Source organism: Eucalyptus grandis, chromosome 6 (genome assembly GCF_016545825.1).
Source record: "Eucalyptus grandis isolate ANBG69807.140 chromosome 6, ASM1654582v1, whole genome shotgun sequence".
NCBI classification, from domain to species: domain Eukaryota; kingdom Viridiplantae; phylum Streptophyta; class Magnoliopsida; order Myrtales; family Myrtaceae; genus Eucalyptus; species Eucalyptus grandis.
In genome coordinates this window covers 53,176,369-53,202,769 of record NC_052617.1, presented here as the reverse complement: position 1 = coordinate 53,202,769, position 26,401 = coordinate 53,176,369, and the positions used below count along the sequence as shown (strand labels likewise).

The 26,401-nt window shown below is 38.9% G+C and overlaps 2 protein-coding genes across 7 annotated transcripts; one reads left to right on the top strand and one right to left on the bottom strand.

The window, feature by feature from the left end:
• Positions 1-2,637: 2,637 nt before the first annotated feature.
• Positions 2,638-10,797, bottom strand: LOC104450752 (uncharacterized protein ycf45). Of its 6 annotated transcripts, none has more exons than XR_005551850.1 (10): positions 10,549-10,797; positions 9,452-9,514; positions 7,516-7,593; positions 7,010-7,227; positions 6,047-6,119; positions 5,638-5,922; positions 4,548-4,691; positions 3,556-3,606; positions 3,142-3,331; positions 2,638-3,038 (listed from the first exon to the last, which is right to left on the bottom strand). XR_005551850.1 is itself a non-coding variant. In XM_039314893.1 (9 exons), the coding sequence occupies exons 1-9, from the start codon at positions 10,786-10,788 to the stop codon at positions 3,024-3,026; spliced, it is 1,167 nt and encodes a 388-aa protein (XP_039170827.1). In that variant the 5' UTR covers positions 10,789-10,797; the 3' UTR covers positions 2,638-3,023. The 6 variants fall into 6 exon arrangements, 3 of the variants coding, with proteins under 3 accessions (XP_039170827.1, XP_039170826.1, XP_039170825.1); XR_005551849.1 differs by having other exon boundaries at positions 3,142-3,299; XR_005551851.1 differs by lacking the exons at positions 9,452-9,514; positions 10,549-10,797 and adding an exon at positions 9,287-9,329 and having other exon boundaries at positions 3,142-3,299.
• A 9,723-nt stretch (positions 10,798-20,520) lies between these two features.
• LOC104450751 (MDIS1-interacting receptor like kinase 2) lies at positions 20,521-25,857 on the top strand. The gene is made up of 3 exons (XM_018875847.2): positions 20,521-23,575; positions 25,136-25,524; positions 25,646-25,857. The coding sequence occupies exons 1-3, from the start codon at positions 22,066-22,068 to the stop codon at positions 25,649-25,651; spliced, it is 1,905 nt and encodes a 634-aa protein (XP_018731392.2). The 5' UTR covers positions 20,521-22,065; the 3' UTR covers positions 25,652-25,857.
• The last annotated feature ends 544 nt before the right edge of the window (positions 25,858-26,401 follow it).

The window sequence follows — 26,401 nt, the reverse complement described above, 5'->3', positions numbered from 1 at the left end:
GGATTGGTCAGTATCTTAATAGGACCCTCGAGCCTACACGACAGTATCTCGAGGTCGAATGTATCTCGCCACATCATGGTCGTTCGTGGAACATGTGTTTGCGCATGTTCAGCAAGATGTTAAAGAGAACAAACAAGGAAGAAACGAGTTCGTAGAATGGATGCTCCGGGTTAACATGACGCTAGAATAGAGCAGGACCTGCTGCCGGCCAAACGTAGAGTACTACTGGTCACTTGTGTGTTTCTGTTCCTCCGTTTGTATGTGGAGGTAACCAGCATCACCATCCATGCCAAAGCCATCGATTTGATGTCACCTAATAAACAATTCGACAGCTACTGGTTTTATACAAGAAGGGCAAGAATCCTATCCGGTCGGATCATGCCGTGTCAGTCTCTATCCGAAGAAAAAATAACTAAGGACGGACCTTCACGGTTAAATCAATTTCTTCTGCAATCACTTAGCAGCCAATAGCATGATCCAGAGCCTGATAGGGCTAGGAATTTTTAGATCACCGGCCTTAATTAGCACAACATCAAGGGGATTTTACGGAATTTCCAGACGCGCTCTTCTATCACCATCAACGCAGATGGCTGAACCGAAGCACTCTCCTCAGCTTGACCCCTCTCTTGCATCATGCTGGAGCAGAGGATTAACCCGTAGTGATTTGTCCTGACTGCGTAGTAGCACTCGCCGTGCTAATATTCTACTCCGCCCGAAGAAATGCCGATTTTAGGCAGCCATTTGACAGGTGTCTGTACATGACGTGTCTAGACTAACACCTGAGCTCATAGAGCATGCCGTTAGATTCTTTTTTTTTTTTTTTTTTATGACTACCGGCAGAATCCAATTCCAGACTTATCCATTAACCATTATGAATCTTCAACACCATTGGACTTTTATATTAGCTTGTGGTGGGGTAAATTCAATAGAAGTGCTAATAATTATGTATGCTAGCTCATTTAAATGTCAAATCGAAAAGAAAAAGAATGATTATTTGAGTGCATTTGACAAACAATTCCAACCAAATTATTACATGACTTTTATAATTAAAATTTTTATATGAGTTTACATATTTTATTAAAAATCCGGTCCATGTGGACGCGCAAAATGACCTCATGAGCCAACATGGCTAGCTTTCAAAAAGCGACTTGCTTATCTTCTTCTTACTTTTTTTTTTTTTTTTAAATGCAATAGAAGTGCTAATAATTATGTATGCTAGCTCATTTAAATGTCAAATTGAAAGAAAAAAAGAACGATTATTTGAGTGCATTGACAAAAATTCCAACCAAATTATTACATGACTTTTATAATAAAATTTTTATATAAATTTACATATTTTATTAAAAATCCGGTCCATGTGGATGCACAAAATGACCTCATGAGCCAACCTGGCTAGCCTTCAAAAAGCGACTTGCTTATCTTCTTCTTCCTTTTTTTTTAATGGTTGTTGAACCTGTTGACTCTCTCTCTCACAAGAAACATAGGCCATCGCCACCGAAGAGGCAGATGGAGGAGGAGGTGCGGCAGGCGGCAGGCGGCGGGCGACGGAGCAAGCAAATGAGCTACAAGACGCTGCTGCGAATGTAGCCAGCATGTCGAGCGAAAAGCAGTCGTTCAGCAACGCTTGCCCGCGCATGACTCGTCCGTTCATTGTTTCGGGTCTCCATCAGCGAGCAGCGAGCTGCTGGACTGGTGTAGTGAGTGTTTTGTAGCTGCTATTCATGTCCCTTGGCACCTGACGTCGATGAGACGCCCTATCTTGCCCCATCATCTTGCTTGCGTGCCCGCCAATTCCGGCAGCTCAGTCGCTCTCTACAAATTACCTTCTTCACAACCCACAATCAAGCCATCATCTTTTAACCCGTGAAATTTGGCCTTCTTCACTTGCTAACACAATATCATGAGCATTCCACTAGAGGCAAAGAAAAAAGTGTGGACTCCATGTGCAGCAATTTCAAGAAAGGGAAGAGTGGTTTTTTTTTTTTTTTTTTGTGAAAGTAAGTAGTTGTATTGAACTTTACCGATTTTACAAGAGGAAATCTCGATACCAAAACTTGCATTCAGAGTGACAAGACGTCAAGGTGAGTGGAAGAGTGCTGAGACGAAAGCAAGCAACAAACGGTATTAGCCACATAAGGACCGCCAACCCAAGCTAAAAAACAAAAGGCAGCAGAGGGATCAAAACGGAAAAAAAAAGAGAAGAGTGGTTTATCTTCACTTTTGGCACTAAAGTGAACGCCATATATAATTTTTGATATAGTGTACTTATCCCTTGTGGTGTGAACAGAAACTAGACAAAAGGAAGGCACCTAGACCCTAACTAGACAAAAGGGAAGCTTGCGGTGGACCTTCATGTTAGCTTGTGGTGGATTTTTAGACTATGGTTCTACGCTAATTCAATTGATGTTCCCATAGACAATTGACTGCGGTTCAGCTCGAAGAAAATGGCATAATTTTTCTGTCGACCATGCATTTGTATCAGATTCAGAACCAACGGACATGGAAGAACCTACTGAAGAGGCTTTCTGTACCTTCTTTTTCAATTCCAACAATGAACTTACCACGAAAAAGAAAAATTCACATGATATATATCCTCTACCATACCTATGCAGCGAACGAACCTGGAACTCATAGATATTCAAAAAATATTTGAATCAGCAATCAACTGTTCACATAGATCTTAATCCAATTGTACAAGATAGAATAAGTTACAAAACTGGATACTTAACACGGTTAATCAGACTTTTGTAACAAGCACTCAACTATTCAACAGCCATTAGCTTAGGAAAGGCATTTCTATTCTATTGGTATATGTACTAACAATGCCTTCTCCGTGAAAGCCCTTTGCTATTGTAGTTCTTGCCATACGACATATGCCTCACTTGCTCGCTTGAAATGAATCGAGTAAAAGGGGAATAGATTCCTTCCACTGGTATGGCTGTTAGGAAACACATGATGAGGTGATAATTTAGACCAAACATTCTTTTCTAGCCAGATGCCATACCATAGGTCGTGGTCTAGAATCACAAACTGAAGCACTGCAAAAGAGGTAGAATACATCAACATTGGTAGAATGGGACACTGCATAACCATTTATGTTAATTTTTCAAAAAATGTAATGATGGATTGGTTGTAACTTACATCCTAGCACAAAGATATGCTTAAAAATAGCTGGATGAAGAGGCGGAGTTTGTCACGAGAAATTAGCAAACAAAAGGGGAAAATTATTCAAGCATATTGTCATTGTACATCTTCCACCTCTCTATTACAACCTTGAACTGGTCATCTCGCTTCCTGACCTGAAAAACCAAGGAGCTTCTGAGCTGTATAACTGAAACGGAAGAAAAAAGATTCACAGTGTTCTAGGTCAATGATGGCAAGAATCATACAGATTTAAGGGATTATTTCTCGTTCTGCTGGTTAATCACAAATCAATCAGGCACCAGCTAAAGCAAAACAGTATACCCATGCAAATCCACCTGGAGTTCTATGTCACTAGATTGTTATTCCACTAGGTTATCCAACAAAAAGAGTTGCATAGGTTGAAATCATTACCTCAACCAGAGGCAATTTACCATTAAGCAACATATCCACGCTTTTTTCTGTCTGCAAAACAAGGGCAAAAATTGGTCATCTGAAAGCATAATTAAATCGATCTTTTATTATCCCACATCGTTAGGTGATTTCTTCTTAAAGAACAAAGCCCAGATGTCTGTGTATTTGATAAGCATCAACTAGCAAGTAACAGATGCCCAACCACACTATATACAAATAGCAACTGGAATCCAACTAAGGTACACATACACAATAACAGAGAAGGTGAAAACAAGAACAGTCGTAACCACCATGCATTCAAACATAAACTGAACACTAAAGACATAACATCAGCAGTCATTTAACATTATGTCAAGCAAGGTTTTGAATTATGGTTATGGTCAGAGAAGCAGTCTCACTGTGGTAGTTGCTGGTGCAGGCATAGTGGATGCCCCATAGCATGAAGCAGTTATAAGAAGCATGTCTATTTAAAACGTGAACACAAATATAATAAAATCAGAAATTAACTTCTGCGACTTGAATATAATTTTAGCTACAATTTAATATGAATATTAGAACGTTTTCTGAAAGCATCTAATAATGTCAAGAAATTGCAGTATGTTAATTGAAGAATGAATTAGATGTAAAGTTAAATAGCTTTTTGGTTGTTTCATTGCTATTACTGATGAAAAAATAAAAGTAGAATTTGTATCAAGAATCCATTAGGAGGTGAAAAACAAAGTGACGGAGAGAAAAGGTGCGGGGATTCAAAACCCCTCATGTGCTGTGAGCTCCAATACCATAATAAACAATCCTTTTCCCAAAAGCTTGAGTTGCTGGAAACAGGCTCAATACTCCATGTTCAGAATTAATAATTCCCAACAACTGACATACTTATCTATTTACATATAGCCAATGAAAAGAGACTCTTGGTCAACCCAAGTGTGCAGTGAAAAAAGGAAAAGGAATTGCTTCAATGATTTAGCCAAGGAGTGAACAGCAGCAGTATATACCCGATGCATCACCCAATAGCATCTGTTCCGCATCTCTACCACAAAAGGAAATGTTGGAGGAGCTTTTCTCTCAAGAACAATCTTTCGAGATCTCCTTAGTCGAGCTTCATCATCGCCTAAAGTAACAGCTCGTACTCCCCCAACCTGAGCATATATTGAAGTCACAATGATCAATCAAAAAGAGATAAACATCAAGACTTAAATTATCAATTCAATATCCAAAATCTAAACAAAATCCAGCGTTTACTCCTCCAAAACAGAAGTTGATTCAAGGAAGAAAGTTTTTGCATAAGGATTCTGTTAATGAGTGGCTAAAGGGAATTTGTTCAGTAACCAGATAAGAACAACTTACAGTTTCATTTCTCATTAATGTGTAATAAATGCTTAGAAATCGAAACATTCCTTAGTATGTTTACGAGTGTCCTGTGGACATTCAATAACAAGACCCTTCGCATGATACTTAGACTAGGATGAAGGAGATATTCAGAAGCACTTATTGTCAATGGGAAGGGATTGTCAGGAGAATTGTATTTCCCGAAAAGTAGTTCTGTTATAAATGGACAACCCTCTAGAGTGAGAATCTCTATGGCACTTTTCTAATGAGATGTTTCGATAGTGCTGAAATTTGGTGAAAATAGTCAACATCCCTATTTGTTCTCTTCCATCTTAAACCAAAGAAACAGAGTATCTGCTTTGCACAGGGTGAACCTACTTCTATGAGTTCACAGCAAGAGTAGTTGTCATCAGTAGGCGTAAGACACTAAGAGGTGATAGGAAACTTGCCAGTACATCTGGAACATAACAAGTTATTGATTGTAAGAGCTTTGGAAATTAAGATAGTTGGAAAAAAAATCATCTTTTCCTCGATGAACTTTTGAAGGGGAACTTTCATCTTAAATTATTATGTTATGCTTGGTCACAACTAGCAATTCATAGGTATTGGCCTTTCCTATTATTGTGAAGCAAGGTGTAAGGCAAAATCAAAGAGAAAATTCAGCAAAGAAGATGTAAGATAATATAACCCCATATGGACATGATGAATTGTTAATTTGCAAGTTTTCTATAAAAGTCCTCAGAAATTCAAACGCACCAGGTCAGAAAGATTAGGGTTCTTTAGCATGTTCTTAAGTGTTTCACCATGTGCTGTCCCAATAAGCATGACACCTCTTTCAGCGATTGACTGACAAGCAAAAGCTTCGGCCCTAGTGCTAATTTCATCCACAATGATCACTTCAGGCATGTGATTCTCCACCGCCTCGATCATGACCTTGTGCTGCAATGATGGTTCTGGAACCTGCAATCTTCGGGCTCTTCCTATAGCTGCATGTGGAACATCTCCATATCCACCTATTTCATTGCTTGTATCAACAATCACCTATATCAGGTGAAGTGAGTTCAGAGGTTTGTCTATTCTTTCAGGGGAAACAAAGAGGTGGTGACAGATAAGACACGGTAGAATCAAAGATGAGAAAGCATTGCAAAGAAGAAGCTTAACTTACCACTCTTTTGCAAAGTTCATCAGACAATACACGAGCTATATCTCGCATTGCAGTTGTCTTACCAACACCTGGCCTTTCCAATATAAGAAAGTACATCAGAGCAGATTTCCAAAGCATAATTAAAGGGTCTAATTGCTACAGAAGATATAAGTATAAACACAAGGCCCCTTGTTCGAGTTGGCCCAACCTCTTAAAGGTAGCAGGGCAATACCCCATCCACAGGTTTTATATCACTGTTAGCCCCTGTTAGCCTGCCATTTGAAATGGCTATTTCTTTCCAGCAGCGGTGTCCAGTTCAGCAAGAAGTACTAGTACAATATGATTATTAGTTACTAGAAGTTCTTCAAAAATCAAAAAAGAAATAACCACCAGAGTTTATCAGAAAGAAGGAAATAACTAATAAAAAAATCTCATTAAAGTAATTGTCTTGTGGCTGCACTGGAAGCTTGTGTATTGGGTCATACAATATTAGGACAGATAAGAAAAAAATACTGTTTTTTGTTGTCCATATAAAGAATATATATAATGACCTTAAATCAAAAAAGAAATCCTAAATGTTATAATGACCTTAAATCAAAAAAGAAATCCTAAATGTTTCTTACGCACTATCATTAGTTGACAATTCATTTCACATAATCTGGGAAAAACACAACAGGCATTATCCATGGACAAGGAAACGCCACCTATTATAATGCATTTTGTGGACCATATAGTATGTCGAAAAGATATTCATCTCATATTCAGCATTTGACAACAATATGTTCAATGGGAAGAGCCAGATAAGCCTAGATATAAATGGCACGTACAATTTTAGATTCAAGGGGCCTGATAGGAGATAGCTTAGAAGGAAAAATACACAATACAAAAGAAAGCACAACAGCATATGTACATGATTAAATACTCGAGCAGGGATGACCCCCGATCAACCTTTTTCTTTCCTTTAACATCAGTAAATGTGCTCACCTTCCAACAAACAGGATGCTCTTCCCGTATCGAAGTAAATCATAGACCATGTCACCATGACCAATGACTGCCCTGCCAACTCGGCATGTTAAACCAACCACGGCCCCCTCCCTGTTCTTGATGGCAGATATCCTATGCAAGGTCCCTGCCATGCCAGCTCTATTGTCTATAAATTCTCCAACAGCATCTAGCGCATGCTCCAGATCTTTCATTGTAACCTAGATAATGGTGTTGGGTCAGGAAAGCGACTAAATAACTGTAGATTAATTTCCAACGACAAGCTACGTCAAAGTTTTTGCAAAAGTGCTCTCTTAAATCTAGAATGTGTTCTTTTTTTTTGTCAAAGCACAATGGAATGTTTTTTCCTTATCAGAAAATGAAAAGGAATCTTTTTGTATAAACATATGGAGGGAGAAGAAAGTCGAGAAGGTTGAACTTATTCAGTAAATAAGTTAGTGCTCGAGCAAGTTCAAATGTGGAACAACTAAAGAGAATCCATCGATCACCTCAGTTGGCCTCAAGTATTTTCCACCAATTTCACCTTGATAACGTGCTTCAGGCAAACGGCCCAAATCTAGTATCACCTATTCAGACAGCAGAAGACAGCTGTTATCTTTTAGATTTTCTATGCAGGAAAGAAAATCATAGACAAAAACTATATCAGAAATTATTGTGCAAAACGCTCCAGTTCATTTTCAGCTGAGAATGATAGGATACCTCCTTCATTGGTAAATAGTGTAATCCTTAAAAAGAGCAAACCCCAGTAAAAAATTATTTTAGCAGAAAGATCCAACAAAATCTGTCTTCATTCACATCTTATTTAGCATCTGAGCAGTATAATTCTGAATAACAAGCCTAGACTCTCCAAGTACAACACAAGCAGCTATGTGTGCACTAAATTGCTCTCCTTCATTGTCTCCAGGTTATCCACAACATGGCTAAAGGGATCGTCAACATAATTCTTTTTCTTTACTGAAGCAAAACTGTCAAGAATCCAAGATTGTTCCACCGAGATATACACAATGTAATTTGACACAACTTCCATTATGCTAATCCTTTTAATTCTATAAACCTGAAGGCCAGCATAAAATACTTATTGATGAATGGAACTTCAAAGAAAAAATAAAAAATGACAGAGGAGCACTTAATCAAGCCAAAACTGCAAAAAGAAAAAATGCGATTAAAAAGAAATTATGAAGGAGGAAAGTTTATATATCTCAGATTAATTCTTAGAGAACGTCTAAAAACTGAAAAAGAAAAACAAAGTCCTAAAGAAGTGTTGAAAGCACGTATTTCAGTCCAATGGTTTTGGAAGGAAACCATTGCCGGATGTACTGAAAAACGTCACACACTTGGAAAATCCAGTTTTCATTGTGATGGATTTTGACCAAATTGAAATGCAAGAAGAAAGAGCATAATGCATGGCAGGAGGTGGCATCCAGGAGTCCAACAAAAAGTTGCCTTTTTTCAAGTTACTCACACTTTCAAGGTGTTCATCTACACATATGAGCATATGCACCACAAAGTCACAACACTTCACAGCTAGAATCTAGGAAATACCATTGGAACTTTGATTGGAGGAGGGCTTTCTCCTTTACATCAAAAAGTGTCTTCTTTTCTTAATGTCTTGAACGCTTTAAAAGCTGTAGTGGTATAAGATATATGTTGGCCGGTTTTTATAGGCAGCACATAGAGAATTGACAAGAAGTAACAACAACCCCAAGCAAGTACTAAATCTTAGTCACTTTCTAATGCTTGCCTACTTGTAAACCTCAAACACTTAGTCCAGCCTTCCAGGTTGAAACTATGCTGGTGTATCAAAACCTAGATACTGACCCCTCCATTTGTGACTCAGACAGCAAGCATCTCAACCAGTGACTTATTCTCATTGTTTCAAGCCATCACAAGTTACAATGAAGAAAATCATCATTCAAGTAATTATCCATATCTTTCTATCTGCATACTAAACTTAGTACACATAGAAAATTCAACGAATAAGAAAACCAACATCTAGTTTTTATACATTTTTATTTCCAAAGAACCTTAGATTATCCTCGTTCCAACTGAGGATTTTCAAAGAGTCGTGCTTTCAGCTATTACAGAATTTCTCCACGTCTTGGTCTTGTCGAATTTTCTCTATAATGTGCACCACAGCAACACATGATAGAAATTCTGCTGCAGAAAAATGATGTTATTCCATGCTATTCCGAATGCTAAGTGCTTCTTTGCTTAAGTAAAAGTTACTTTTATTTAGGGGGGGAAAAACTGTTCTAGTACCTTATGAATGTAATATGCAGGACAATAAGAATGCATGCCCCACCTACTCCACAGCACAAACAGTGCAGTATGTCTTGTGAGCAAGTAGCAAGAGAAGACCAATATCATATACTCCATAAGAGTACCGATATAAGTAGTAGCAGCACAGATTTAATGGAATGTAACCTCTACGAGTTGAGATCGACCAGGTTCACCCATCAGATCATCATGCAAGTCGCTTGGAAGAACCTGCAACGCAGAAAGAAGGAATTCACTCAATAATAGCACCATGAAGTTATTGTGACAGGAATTTTATGCGCACGTGAGTCTTGTGTTCCAAGAAAGCTGGAACCATAATCTTGCTTGCACCGGCCTTCAGACCAACAGCACTCTACTACAATAAGTTTACAATTCTTACCAGAAACAGAACTTCCGAAACATTACAAAGTGCCAACAGAACTTCAATTAATTCCCCGCTAAAATGACATGTCATACAAGAATGAGAAATGCAAAGAGCTTAAACAGTGACAGAGGGGAAAACATCAACTTATTGTAGTAAAGGTCCCAGTTTGAAGAAGAATTTTGGGGACGAGTCAGTTATATACTAAATTTAGGCATTTACCTGCGCATGGCGCGGATTGTCTCACAGAAATATAATTGAAATGGAGTAAGGAACATCTTAGCATAAGTACAGCATTACTTTAACGTATCATTAGGCGTAAAAGGTACGCCTGAAACTAAATTTTCAAAGTAGAAAGCAACTATTTAGTATAAAAACAAAATTCCACAAACACAACACAGAATATTATAAACGAAAAATATTATACTATCTCTAAAATACATATAAACAACTAGAAGCCTCTGTCCGCTAACTAAAAAAAAAAAAAAAAAGACTTCTATACGTTACCATACTACAATAGAAAACATTTCTTAAATACAAATGAGTTATAATCAAATAGTAAGATAACGCGGCTCTTGTTCTATTGCATAGAAAATGGACGAAGTACAAGCACTGCTGAGCTCACCAGTTTATCAGCTTCAGGACCTATGGCAGAGACATTACAACGAAGCAACTAACAATCACGGAGAAACCCTCTTAGAAATCACCGAATAAGTACGGAGAATTCGAACGCAAAACACAGAATACAGCCAGAGTTATATAGCAAACTGCGGAACTGTACGGACAAGAGAACGGTGGCGGCAAACAGAGTGTTGCAGTCGACCGGATACGATCGGCGATTTACGGCAAAATTAACTTGCCAGGGAAAGGGAAGGGACGAGACCTGCAATAAGGCATCGAGATTGTCCTCGCCCGTGAAGTGAGGAGAGCCGGCGCCGGACGCCGAGCGACGGGACGTCGCGGAGAGACGCGGCCCTCGGGGACGGCGGCTCGTCGCGGGACGACGGTGGAAGCCGAAGTGGCGAAGGAACGGCTTCTCTGGCATCGAGGCTCGAGGAGCGAGACGGCGAATAGGAGCGACGGCGAGCTCCATCGTCGCTGGGGATTCGGGGGGCGTATACATCTTTCTGCTCACGTGTAGTTAATGGGAGGGACAAAAACACGTCACCTTTTTTCTTTTTCTTTTTTTAAAATCTTAATCTTTTCTTTTCTTTTTCCTCGTTCCTCTGCCACGGCCGATTGGCAATGGCCACGGCCGAGCTCGAGGCAAGGTCGAGCTTGCCCGATCCAAGTAAGGCTCGACCTAGCCTGAGGTCAATGAGGCCATGCCTCTTCGGCTAGTGCTTGTAGCTTGTCATTGATCATCGTCGTCAAAGCCAGCAACCAGATGAGGAAGAAGGAAAAAGAAAAAAAGAAAAAAAAATTTAAAAAATATGGAAAAATTATAGAGGAACAAGCATTTTCCCTTCTTTAAATTAAAAAAAAAATTTCACTTTCCTAAATTTAGGGAAAATTTTAAATAAGGGGCCAAAATGCTTATATTTTCGTAAATAATAGTATGAAGTGGACATTGTTTTAAATAAGAGTTTAAAATAATTATATTAATCTCAAAGAAGGCCTTGTAGTAGTTATGGCTATTTCCAATAAGGGTCTAGTCTCGTCGATCGACAAAAATTCGATCGATCGGGGTTATTTTTGTCTAAACACAATTTAAATTTAAATTAAAAAGATTTTTTATTTTTACAGGGGAAAAACACAAGCCATCGCTGCACCTCCCCATTGTCGGTGGGGTGATGGTGATGGCTGGCAGGGTTGCTCACACTTGGGTGAGGGCCAACAAGCCTTTGCCAAAGACGGGAGAGGGCGACAACCCTCTCCCGGATCTGGGGCAAGGGTTGTTTGCCTGCACCTCGGTTTACAATGGTCGTCGACCCTTGCCCAGCGCCCCCGAACCCTTGCCCAGATTGGGGTGAGGGCAAGTGACCCTCGCCCAAATTTGAAAGAGGGTCACCACCCTCTCCCATATTTGGAGAGGGCCTGCTAACCCTCACCTCTCGTCAATGGGGATTCCCAATCCTTGCCGACCATCGCTACTACCCCACAGGTGATGGGGCAGCAGTGCTTGTGTTTTTCCATTTTTTAGTTTCACTTTAGTTTAGTTTAGTTTTATTATTATTATTATTATTATTATTATTATTATTATTATTATTATTATTAAATAGGAAAAATAAAGAAAAGGAAATTTAAAAAAAAATCTAAAAAAACCAAATTACCTTTCACAACTGATGAGTTCAGGCCCTTATTTAAAATTAATATAGCCACTTCGAATCATTATTTGAAATAATGTTCACTTTAAGCTCTTATTTGAGAAAATGACGGCACTTCTAAAATAAGAGCACTTCGGGCTCTTATTTAGAATTTCCACTTAAAAATGAAAATAATTGACAAGCAGTATTTGTTAGGCAAGTATTAACATAACAATTGGGATTTGCCCCTTTTCTTATCGGAAAAGAAAGAATACATCCACCCTTTTTCTATTTTTCTCACCTCTCCATCTATCTACCCCTGCTACCGCTCTTCATTGTTTTAAGACATTTCAAGCATCTCGAACAACATGCACAATTTCTGAGTGCCCAGACCTTAGTAATTAAGTTAATAGGATCGCAGTTTCTAAATTAAATTTTGTTTCTCTCCAGGATAGGGAAGCATGAATATTACTTTGCAAAAAAGGATCCAAGCTCTCTTCACAGACCAATCACTTGAATCTTTATCAATTGTACATCATAGAACTGTGTTGCTAATATTAGAACTGAGTCAATTGGATGTTAGATGGAAAAATTATGCATGATCAAAACTTGGTCGATTTCCACAAAATATTATGTTAAAATAAAATTCCTACATTGTATATATTCCCTTTCAACACCCCACTCATCTACCCAAAATTTGAGTGCCAATTTTGAGGGGAGAATTACAAAAAAAGTCATAAATCTTTTGTGGTTATGCCAATTCAGTCATAAACATATTTTTTTGACCAATTGAATCCTAAACATTTTATAATTATGCCAATTCAATCATTCCAACAAAAATTGACCTACCGACGTTGACATGGCCCCTGGCAATAATTTTTTAATAATATTTTATTTTTCGAATTACTTTATTAATTTTTTAATATTTTTTACCTTTTTCTCTCTCCTTTTTCTCTTTCCTCCCTCCTCCCTCCTCCCCCTCCTCCCTCCTTCTTCCTTTGGCTTTGGCGACCGGCCAACCCTCATTGATCGCCGGACCGAGGTGGCCGAACGAGCTTGCCTAGCCGTCGTTAGGCAAGGGCGAGCTCGCCCGGCCACTGGCGGGGCGAGCCATTGTCGTATTTGGCGAGGGCTCGCCTAGGTAGATCCAATGACGGCGAAGCCCCCTCGTCGTCGCTGGGCAAGGGGAGCTCCCCAACCACCGGCGGGGGACCTCGCCATCACTCGGGCTGGTAAGGTGAGCCCTCGCCAAATCGATCGCCTCACTAGATCCAAAGCAAGGGCTTGCCCGCCGGTGGTGGGCAAGCTACCCTTGCCCGGCGACGGTGAGGCGAGCCCCCGCCAAATCCGGCATGGGCTCACCTCGCCAATGGCTGGGCGAGCTCGCCCTCGCCTAGCGACGACAAGGCGAGCTTGCCTGGACGCCTCAGTTCAATGACCGGTGAGGGCTAGCAAGTCGCCGAAGCCAAAGGAAGAAGGAGGGAAGAGGAGGAAGGAGGAAGGAGGGAAAAAAAAAAAGAGAGAGAGAGAGAAAAAGGTAAAAAGATAAAAAAAAATTAATAAGATATTTTGAAAAATAAAATATTATTAAAAAAATTGTTGCCTACGCCGCCTGGAGGTCGTCACACCCAGTTGGCCAATTTTGGCCGGAAGGACTGAACTAACACAATTGTCAAATGTTTAAGACTAATTGGTCAAAAAAATAAATTTATGACTGAATTGGCACAACTATAAAATATTTAGGACTTTTTTGGTAATTTCCCCTAATTTTAAGTCATGTACCCACCCAAGATCAAGACTTCCATTTTCCACAAATATGGTTGTCATGGAGACTTGGAAAAGTAAGTCAAGCATCACCAACGATTGAGACGTATGTGGCTTGTGCCATTCACTTATTATTCCCCACGGCGCAAGTCAAGCATCACCAATGATTGAGACGTATGTGGCTTGTGCCATTCACTTATTATCCCCACGGCGTGCGCTAAGCAGACTGAAAAGGAAAAGACTTTTGGCTTTTCGTTTCGCGAAAAATAATTTAGGAAAAACATTTTCGGATTTTAGTGTTCGTTTCACGGAAAATGACTTCGTTGGGGAAAATGTTTTCCATGAAAAGAAAAAAAGTCTTCTAAATTAGGGAAAATGTTTTCACTTTTGAAAAGTAGAAAACATTTTCTTCACTTGATCTGTCTTATCTTATACCTCTACAAATCCTCACTTCCTTCTCCCCTTTCTTCTTCTTCTTTTCTTTTTTATTTGAATTATTTTTTAATTTTAATTTTCTTTTTTTAATTCGAATTATTTTTAATTTCCTTTTTCTTTTCTATTTCTTTTCTTTTCTTCTTTTTATTTTCTTTGTTTCCCATCTTCTTATTTCTTGGCTAGTTGTCGGCCGTCACTAGGCGAACCTCGAGCTCATCAATCTTAAGCCCACGCTCGTCGATCGGCGAGCCTCAAGCTCGACGCTCATGCTCACCGGTTTGGGGAGTGGCAAGCCTCGTGCTCGTCGGCGAGCTCAAGGTTTGCCAGTGGCCGGTTGCCAAAGAAAAAAAGAAAATAAAAAGAAAATAAAAAAGAATAAAATTAATAATATATTTTAAAAATTAAAAATAATTAAAAATCAAATTTTAAAAAATATGAAAAATCCATTTAAAAAATAAGATAAATGAAAAAGAGTATATGAAGGAAAATATTTTCCTTACCGAATAATGAAAAATATCTTCCACTTCATTTTCAGGTTTCATTTGAATACCAAAAAATAATTATATTTTCTTGGAAAATGGCTTATTGGAAAATATGTTCCAGAAACGCCATATTTTCCACGAAATGAACGGAGCCTATCTTGCAAATATATTGCCAATGAAAAGGACCCCTGTCATGTCCCGAACCTCGAGCACACGAATATCCCTCAGCGGTCGATTAAATTGCGACGTCCCCAAGACGCGTCGCCGACCCATTCTTTTTATCTTTCGATTAAATGCATGTGGAAACGACTTAGATAAACACCCAGTCAATCAATAAAACAAGGATCGCAAAACACAACAAACAATTTCCAAAAGCCGCACATTTATTTATTCACTTGTTAACCCAAGAAGTTTAACATTTACATGCCTACAACAAAATGCAACTCCTACATGACCTATGAGCAAAAATGGTCAGAAAGCTCAAGGTTAACTCTAGCTTCACTAATGGCAAGGCTAGCCAAAAAGTGTCACATCTCGTGCCCATCATATCTGCACATAACAGATTTCCACGCTACGGCCCTGAAAATGGTTAACAACAACGAGGTGAGATAAAATTTTAGCGAGTCAACTTCCTAAACCCCGATTAGGATGCAAATTCCTATGGAGGCAGCCTAATCATGCAATGGCATACAATTTTACCTCACCTTGGCACACCCCTGCATATTAGTACGTTACATATGCCATTATCAATATAATAAGCATAATCAATGATTAGAACACATAACTCTCATGTATCAAGCATCCACACGGGTCCCAATTATAAGGTAAAAATCCGTTTTGGCACGTCCCATACTATGCCTAACAGTTTTACTTCATAATTAAGCGCAATGCTTCACAATCATTCACATGTGTTCCGATTATTATGATTCCTTGGGCCACGGACAACACACGAGTTGGCGGTCTTCCAGCATGACCGGGCATCGTCTAGAACCCCCGCCTAAACGACATTCTATAAAGGAGCATCGGTCCGGCCTTAATCGCGACTCGGCATCCGATAACAATCGGGCATCACCCCCAAACTCCTGTTGGATGACGGGTTCAATTAAATGACCACACAAGCACGCCAACACTCAAGCCAATTTTTATTTTCCGTTAATTAGCCCAGTGTAAAAGAGTTCGTGCTTAAATAACAAATCTCAGAAAATATTTACATTTAAAATTTTGGTAAAATAATCGGACGTGGTCATCTATTTAAAATTAACCTATCAAACTTTGCACACTTTCATTTTAAAACATCATTGCCCATTTTATCACGTAAAATACGGCGTCCAAACACGACACCTCAAAATTTGCTATTTTCTTACCAATAAATCATCTTTGAAAAATAGCATTTAAAATACATGATATGGGTAATCAAACATCATGGCATTACATGCTCAAACGATCAGAATTAAGTGTAAATTCATCTAGTAAAACGAGCATAAAATTTTACTTAACGGCTAATTCGTCATTAATTTACACTAATCGCTATTAATTAGGCTAATTACAATTAATTAACTAAATCCGATTAATTAGCTCTAATTACGATTAATTAAACTAAACTCGATTAATTAGCTTAACTATAATTAATTAAAAATTAATCGACGTTAACTAAAATAATTACAATTAATTAAATAAATAGTGATTAAAATAAATAAATTACGATTGATTAAATAAATAACGATTAAATAAATTAAATGCAATTAATTAATCTAACCACAATTAATTAATCTAATCATAATTACTTAAACTAATCACAATTAAAACTAATCTAAACAATCCTTAATCACAATTAAGAATAAACCAAGGTTAACTAATATTAACCACACTTAATATTAAACTAACCACCCCTAAACGCAATTAACGCCTTAATCCACGATTAGGAGGTTAACTCACCGATTTCCGACGACGGCGAGCACGCGGCGATGGTGGCACGATGGCGTCGAGAACGTGATGCTTGCGATTGTCATGACCTCTCTTTTTTTGTCTGAGGGAAAAAAGGAAGAGAAGGTTTAGGGTATTTGCCTAAAGAGGCGAACCAATGGCCTTGGATTAGGTGCGGGCTCTCCCGAGCCCATATCTCGCACGACGTTGGATTTCGTATTTCAGCTCTTAACAACCTATGTATTTCTAGGAGTCGCCACTAGTCTAGTAGGGTCGGCTAAAAACCAATCAAGATACGGGAGTGTTGTCTCGATTCCTACACAACCAGAGATTTCTAAGAATGAGAACTTGTTTATGCCAATGTTTCTATTAGTGCCATTGCGGTACCACTAACTTGGAAGATTGTTTATCTAAATGGCCACACAATCTTGATTATCAATTATAATATTTATGAAACCACTAAGTGTCTATGCAACAGTTTTTGTAGTTTTTTTTTTTAATGTCATAATTTAGAAAAGAAATTTACACTCAAATTATTGAAAAGCAGTGCGGTAAATGAACATCCAAGAAATTGAAATGACTTGAAAGTAACGCGGAAAAGAATGACCCAATACAAGTTGGGCAAATAATATTACATGGCTTTATTATCACGCCTCTGGACAGGACTCCCATGAGCGAAATGAGAATTTAAATATGCATGAAATTACTTTATATGCCTGAAATTACTCTAAATAATTTTAATCTATGCAAAGTGGATTATTTACAAAAATGGTTATAAAATACCAAAATAGCATCAAATTAGGAAAATGACCTTTTAAAATTAGGAAAATTTCATAGATGTCATTTCTATCATAATTTGATATCATTCATCATTTTTATAATTTTTTTGATTTTTTTTTTGGATTTTTTAAATTATTTTTTAAAAAATAATAATTCCCTAAACCGATATATGCTAACATTGAACAACACAGCACATGAATATCACAATAATCGAGCTTAAGTTGACCCTTTCAAAATCAAAGCTTGGTTCCGACATTTTATCGGATATTTCAAATCATCTCAAAACAGCTTCATCGGGCAATATTCGTAGCCTTCAATCTCGACCCATAAGCAATCTCACATGGAAGCAAAGTATCAAGGATATACTATTACATGCAAAGAACAAGTTTAGCTAGAAATCACAACCTAGAACACACAAGAACCAAACTGAAAACGGCCTCCAATATGCAGGTTGGAGCTGTTTTGCAAATATGGTTTTGAACCCAAGTCAAACAGACATGTCATATGCCTAGATTGAAGCCCCGACAACCATCACATGCAACATCTATATGAAATATTACTTCATTCAAATGAAAATAGGTAACATGGATTTTCAAATGCAACAAATATCACTGAGAACGATCAACCGGACACATCAAAACGAACTCTCCAAGAAGCATACATGCATGATCTATGCTGGCCAACCATGTCTCAATGTGGATTGGTTTGGTTTTGGCTCATGTTATAGATGATCTTATGGTTCACAAGGAGATTTAAAGACTAAACCGGGTTGTCCTATGCATCATTTGTACTCCCATATAACATTCATCAAAGTCACAACAACAAAAAAACGCATGCAAATGGGAGTAACAAGTCAAGCATGTAGGGCTATTGAAGAGGTTTTGAACACTAGAAAAATTTCAACCTTGGAAATCAGTTTTCCGGACTAATTTTCCTCTTAATTTTCATTATCAAAACATGTTCAAACTTGAACAAAAACACATTTAGGATGCTTACCTTGCTTCTTAGTTTCGTTTGCAAGTGGCTCTTGGCCAAAGAAACCAAGAAATTGTCCTCTGGAAGCATGTGGAAGTTAGTTCTTTCAAACTGGAAAATGAGATATGCAGAGAAAAAAACTGACAACAAAGGTTTTTGTTGACCTCTAAAATTAAACTTTAAGACCTCTTTTGTTGGCAAACTTAAGACCAAACCAAACTATATATATATTTTAGTTTGGGGTATAAGTCATGCTTTTCCTCATTTGTTTCTCAATTTTCTCAAAAAACACTCGCTTTCCCTCACTTGTGACTAACCGGGCTCAACACTTAGAAAAATTTTCAGACTTTCTTGGCCCGCTAGGAGGGTACTGTTTCGGGGGTCTTTAGGAGACCTTCCCGATCTCCATTTGGGACTTGCGACATATGGTTGAAAAGATCTTTAAGTGAAGTTTCACTCTCTAGTTGAAGGTTTTGGCTAATTTTGGCCGCAAGTTTGTGAAAATTTCACTTTTCTCTGCCAAGATTGGTTTGGAATTTCTGGATTTTGCTTTTTCTGGAGTTGCTTTTGAGGGCGTCTTTGGGAAACGACCGTCAGCTCCCCCTTCTCTCCCTTGTCTCCTACCTTTCGTTCCATGAAAGAGCTTGCTTTAGTGATTTTATCCCCTCAATTAAGGGATTTTTGGTCGGTCTTTTGTCCACCTACCAAGCCTGCCAATTGAACTAGTTCACCCACTTTCTGACTTAGCAAAATTTTCAACTTTTGTAGTTGTTGAGTGTGCGGATTTTGCTGTGATTTTCCCGTGCTTTCAACAGTTTATCCCTGACCAATATTTATCCACTTGTACTACCAATAATGGTCTTCCATCACGTGCAAAGATCAAGCTAATTGGGTGGCTGAGTGGGGCTACCAATATGCCTACTTAGCAGCTCCGAATTAAGATTTAACCGTGGGCTGAGTTTTGGTAATTGGTTTGAGTGCTTTAATTCATCAATTTGGCTGTGGTTTTTGATCAATTAGCAAGCTCATATATAGTAGTTTAAGATCTTGACCATTTTTTGCAATTGTCTCCACCCAATTTTGCAAGAGAGTCCCTCAAATTTGGCCATTTTCTTGCTCGAGAATGCCCAATTCAATGTAATTTGGTCCTTTTTGCCCGATTCGATTAATTATACTTGAACCAAGTTTAATTTCAACTCAATTGGGGACCAAGATGATGATTTAAGGGTTTGGGCAAAACTTTGTAAAATTTGTGAATTGGTCTCTCAACTTTTGGAAATTGCATTTTGGCCCTAACTTGCTGTTTTAATTACACTCTGACCTCCTGAGCTTCGCTAGTCACATTATCATCAGCTCCAACTTTTTTTATTATATATTTATATATATATTTTAAGGAAAAAAATCTTCCATTTAAAACACTATATTAAATGCCTAGATAATCTATATGCAAGAATTTAACATGAATTTTTTTTTTTGTGAAAAACTAAGTTTCCATTTTTCAAAAATAATTTTTGGCAAAAAATTTAGGTGTCAACAGGGACTCAACCTGGAGGCTTGACGGTGGTAGCAGTAGCTCTTGAAGCTCACGGCCAAAAGGGGGGGGGACGGGCTCGATTTGGGTGGTGGTAGTGGCAGCTCGAAGCAATGGTGGCACGGACGGTTAAGCGAGCAGCGACAAGAGGCGGTGAGTGAGCGGCGACGTCGGGCGAGCGGCAGCACGATGACCCTTAAAGCACATAGCCAAGAGGGCTGTGGATGGGGACACGGCCCTTGCGGTTCCTGCCGTGGCGCCACGCGATCCCGCCTGCTGAAGATGGGGAGGCCAAGAGGTGGTGATGATGATGTTGAGGGGAGTTGGGCGTGGGTGGCGATGTGGTGGTGGGTGAAGCGGCAACCTACAAGAGGAAGGAAGAAAAAGAAGAAAAAAAAGAAAAAGAGGGGTTCGGTTGAGAAGCACGGGGGGGAGGAAAGGAAAGAGAGAGAGAGAGAGAGAGAGAGAGAGAAAGAGGAAAGGGGGATGGATGGCAGAAAAAGGGAAAAGAGAAATCATGTGGGAGAGAGGAGAAAGAGGAGAGAGAGAAGAAAAAGGACAAAAAAAAGGGGAGAAGGGGGATGTCACAACCCCACTCCTTAGAAATAGCAATACAGCTATAATTGGAATTGTCCTTGATTGAGGTGGCTTTGAGGGAGTTATCTTCCAATCTATAAGTATAGTCATCAATCTTGTTAGCAACATGCAGGCCCGAACCATCTCCCACCTCTGGAAACCCAACCATCCCCTCAAATCATGGTTTCTTCCTTTTTGTTGTCCACCCAGTCTCCTTTAACTGTCCTCTTCTTCTTGGTCTTCTTGGTAGGCACCGCTTCATTTCATGGTGTACGCATTTTTGCTTCCTCCATTTCTTTTTCCCCTATCCAGATGACCGAGAATAAGGATGGAGCAGAAGCTCTCTTGAATTGGAAGTTTACTCTTGACAACAATAGTTGGTCTCTCCTCTCTTCATGGGATGGCGACAATCCTTGCAGCTTTACCGGTGTCACTTGCAATGACTTTGGAGCCATCACCCATCTAAATCTTTCCAATCTCGGTATAAGAGGAACTCTAGATAGCCTCAACTTTTCACACTTAACCAGTGTGGTTAGCTTTGAACTTGCCAACAACTTGATCTATGGCTTCCTCCCCTCAAGTATCGGTAACCTTTCCAAACTCAACTCTCTTGATCTTTGCTTCAATGAACTGTCTGGGGACATTCCTCCAAGTGTAGGTTTGCTAGAGAGTCTTCATTATTTGTACCTATGTGCAAACAACCTAAGTGGACCCATCCCTCAGGAGATTGGACAATTGGATTCTCTTTTGAAACTTGATTTTTCCAAAAACAAGTTAAATGGTCCTATCCCTGCTTCACTAGGGAACTTGAGCAGCTTGATTTATCTTCATTTACAGAAAAACCAACTTTCTGGGCTCATTCCTAGTTCTCTTGGAAAATTAGGCAATTTAAATAACTTCAGCCTTTCAAGAAATAATATTTCCGGTTCCATTCCCAGAGAGATAAGTGATTTGAGGAATTTGAAGTTTCTTTCCTTACAACAAAATAGACTTTCAGGACCCATACCTTTAGACATTGGGAGGCTCACTTCTCTTTTGGACTTCACCTATCATCCAACAATATCAACGGCTTAATTCCTCATTCCATCGGAAACTTGACAAGTTTATCTATTCTTCGTTTATCGAGAAATAGATTGTCGGGATCCATCCCTTCAGAAATTGGAAGATTGATACATCTCAAACACTTGGATTTGTCAAAAAACGATTTGGTTGGTCCAATCCCGTTGTCTCTCCTGAACTTGAGTAGTCTAAATGCTTTACGCCTTCTCTCAAATAATCTTTCAGGCTCAATTCCACAAGACTTAGGGAAATTGATATCTCTTACAAAAATAAATTTAGGTCTGAATAGTTTGACCGGTCCAATTCCTGCATCAATTGGAAGCTTGCCCAATCTAACTTTGTTACACCTCGAGGGAAACAAACTCTTTGGTCCCTTGCCTTCTGAATTTAATAAGTTAACACGTCTGAGTTCTTTGAGCTTATCTCATAATGAACTAGAGGGGGAACTGCCAGAAGATGTATGTCTCGGGAGATCATTGCGAAAGCTCACTATCAACAATAATCATTTCACTGGCCCTATACCGAAAAGCTTGAGGAATTGTACTTCATTATTCAGAGTGAGACTTGAGGGAAACCAACTCATTGGAAACATAACAAAAGCTTTGGGAATATATCCTCATCTAAGTTTTATGGACTTGAGTCACAATCATTTCAATGGCGAACTTTCATGGAAATGGGAGCATTGTGATAATTTGACGAGTTTAAGGATATCAAACAACAACATTTTTGGTCAGATACCAACAATATTTGGAAGGATGGCTCGATTACAAGTACTAGACCTTTCTTCAAACAATTTAATTGGAGATATTCCAAGGGAATTGGGAAGTCTGTCGATGTTGTTAGAACTTGATCTAAGCAGCAACGCCATCACAGGAAATGTCCCGATTGAGATTGGACTTTTATCCGACCTGGCACGTCTAAACTTGGCATCAAACAATTTGAGCGGATCGATACCGGCGCAACTAGGTACATGCATGAGCTTGTGGAGCTTGAACTTGAGTAGAAACAAATTCCAGAGAAGCATTCCTCCTAAGTTGGGCAACATAAAATTCCTTGAGTTTCTTGATTTAAGTTATAATAATCTGTCTGAAAATATACCAGGAGAGCTTGCAAAGATGAGAATGTTGCAAGTTTTAAATATTTCCCACAATAGCCTGTCTGGTACCATCCCAAATACTTTTGGTGATATGTTGGCATTGACTTTCGTTGACGTATCCTACAATGACCTAGAAGGTCCTCTCCCAAATAACAAGGCTTTTAATGAGGCCCCCTTTGAAGCAATTCAACACAACGAAGGACTCTGTGGAAATGCTATTGGTTTACCAAAATGCAATGGGAGCAAGAATCGCAATCAAGGCATTGCAGCTAGAATCATGATGATCCTTATCCTCTCATTCTTGGGGTTCCTCGTTCTCTCTTCCACTTTGATTGTTCTTGTCAATCATTATCGAAGAAGGATTATCAAGAGAGAGGATAACGAAGGGGCAAACAATCATAATCAAAGAAGGATTACCAAGAGAGAGGATAATGAAGGGGCAAACGATTTGAATTTCATGCATATTTTAGGTTATGATGGCAAAGTTTTCTATGACCGAATCATCGAGGCCACGGAAGGATTTGACTCCAAGTACTATGTGGGTGAAGGAGCATATGGAATTGTTTATAAAGCTGAGATATCAAAAGGTCAAACGGTTGCTGTCAAGCGAACCTTGTCATCCCAAGAAGATAGTGGGATTGTTGATATGATACCATTTAAAAGGGAAATTCAAGCCTTAACAAATATCCGTCACCGCAACATCGTGAAATTTTATGGATTTTGCTTTCATGCCCAATGTTGTTTTTTGGTATATGAGTACATGGAAAGAGGAAGCTTGAGGATGATTTTGAAAGATAATGAAAGAGCAAGAGAATTTCAATGGGACAAGAGGGTAAATGTGGTTCGAGGAGTTGCAGATGCATTGTGCTATATGCATCATGAATGTTCACCTCCATTGTTACATCGAGACTTGACCAGTAATAATATTCTATTGGATCTCGACTATCAGGCTCACGTTTCCGATTTTGGCACTGCAAGACTATTGAGGCCGGATTCATCAAACTGGACTGCTGTTGCTGGCACCATCGGGTATATTGCTCCAGGTACATTGTAATTTTTTGTTCAATTTCAATGGCATTTGGTGTCATGCTTCTATAATTGAACTTTTACTAGTTTAGTGCAGTTCATTAGTATTTGATCATCTTATGGAAATTTGTTTTACTTATTTAGGGCTTTTAGGTTCGGTACTGATGAAACAGCTTTTCCATTTTCCTCCTAAGTAAGAATTGGCAAAAGAGGAAAACATCATAATCAATCCATTTCAAGGATACTAAGTTCGTATTACCTAGAAAATATATTTATTTCATGGAAAATATTTTTCAGGATAACCTTTTTCACGTTTTCTGGTGTTTGGGGCATGAAAACTGAGTGGTCAAAGAAAAGATGTTCCGATCAACGGAAAATACCCTTCTAAGACTAAGGAAATCATTTTCCCTCTCTCACGCTAGGGCTTCTCTTTTCTCCCTTCCGCGCCTTCGCTTGTCCTCACTGTTCTTGTGCACGGACTACTTGGCCACAGCTTCACCGGCATTCCCATCACCACCCAAACCTCTGAGCTGTGCCACAACCTCCAACTCCTTGTCACCGTGAGGGTGTTGTGGGGCTCGGGCAACCCAAGATCTAGGGTCATTCGAAGATGAGGTCCATTTGAGCTCAACAACGTGAATTTGCTGTCCCGAGCTCGAATCCGAGCTTGACAACATTGAACCTGTCACAATCAATCTCAACTCGATCGCAATACACTTGGCAGTGACTAGCTGCTCAATCTTCTCCCTTGGCTCTCTCCGCATAAACTTGGTATTGCGCAACGGCTGTTACGCCGGCTTCTCGACCAGCTTCGCATTGAGCTCCTCCGCTGTCGTCTTGCTCGAAGCAGATTTCACTTGATAATTGACCGGGAAAGAAGAGCAGTGAGGCCCTTCACTATTAATCGTCTTCTTCGCCGAATTTTACCTTCGCAGTTTGATTTGTTTTTCTTCCCCTTTGGTTCTTTTGGACTTGTTGTCTAGAGAGTTAAGCAAAGAGAATTTGTGTCTGATTTTCGATTTGCCTGTTGGATGTTGATTTTAAAGCCGTCTGGAGACTGAATTACTAGTGATAATTTTTTCTCCCTTTGTTAGTCTGTTGAATAGTTCTTCATTTCGATTAGAGGACTGGAAATCGGGGATCCTTCATCAGTTAAATAGATTTCACGAAGTCTGGCGTTCGGCCATGATGGACCCGGGCTCGGGCTTGGCCCAGTCCATAGATCTGCATTCACAAAGGCCAGTTTCGAGACAGAAAATATTTACCTTTTCATTTTCAGATTTTAACTAAACGCAGGAAAATAGTGTTATTTTCAAGAAAATGACTAACTGATATTTTTTGGGAAAGAAATGGAGTTCAAGCATTGAACAAATTTTTTTGAACTTTGCATAGCATAAACTCCCATACTCAAATCAGTGTTGTAAGTGTAAATTAAGTAGAAATTTGTACTTGTAATCATTGTACGATAGAAATCTATACTAGTTATTGTCATATGCCACGTCATGGGAAGTAATGTTGTCAACTTGAGTATAACTTATGATCAAGATTTAAAATAACGACAGATTTTCCACTTGCAGAGTTGGCTTATTCTACCATTCCTACTGAAAAGTGCGATGTGTATAGCTTTGGAGTTGTCGCATTAGAGACAATCATGGGAAAGCATCCGGGAGATCATCTCTCTCTAGAATATTCATCATCCCTCCAAACTGAATCAGTGATGTTGAAGGATGTGCTGGACCAACGTCTCTCGCCTTCTACACTTGGCCTTCAAGATGCAAGGGATGTGGTCTTGATCGCCAAGCTAGCATTCGAGTGCTTGCAAGCCGATCCGAGGCTTCGACCGACCATGGGACAAGTCTCACGTGAGCTTCACTTTCAAGTACCCCTGGATATACCACTCTCTGCAATCAGCTTAGAGCAACTTCGCAATCTTAATGTCGAAAAATTTAGAGCATCTCAGGAGATGGTAAGATTTGAAGTATTCATGTGCTATTGTGTTTGGTTTTCAATTATGATGACGATCGATTTTTGAATATCTTCTTAATTCTCACTAATCCCAATCATGCGATTTCTGATTTTCATTGCAGAGCTAGCTTGTCTATGAAAGTCACATGAAGAGTGCAATGTTTATAGTTTGAAGTTGTGGTACTGGAAATAATTATGGGAAGACTTATGAGAAGATCCCATTTCACAATATTTCCATCATTTTGCAGAGATTAGGAAGTGAATTTGCAAAATGCACTAGATCAACATATCTTGCATTTGTCTGATATGAGATGTAAGGAACATCTAGTTTCTATTGTTGTAAGAGATAATAATAGTACTAGTAGTATTTGAACTTTTATCGATATGCAATATCATATTGAACTTTCGATTGATTAAATTAAATCAATTATGAGTAATGTGTGCACTATTGTCCCGAAACTTTCAGTTGGTCCAATTGAATCTCTAATATATTTTAATATGTTTATGTCGTGCTTTCATTAATTAATTTAAATGAAATACAGCATGTACTTCAATTCAATAAAGCTTGTGTTTAATGGAGAAAACTATGTGGATTTCCAGCGTGTCATGTTGACTTGTAATTGCAAAGCTGTAATACTTTTTTTTTTCTTTTGAAGCATAATGAAAATTCCTCCCTCATTCTCCATCAGACGCCTTATCGGTTGAAAGCTTAAATAAGAATTAGACCAAAGTATTCATATTAAGTGAGAAAAATTTCAAATAATGGCTTAAAGCAGAGCCATTTTTTTTCAAAAAGACTCAAAGTGGACGTTGTCTCAAATAAGGACATGAAATGACTAGATTAGTATTAAATAAGGGCTTGAACTTGATTTACGGCC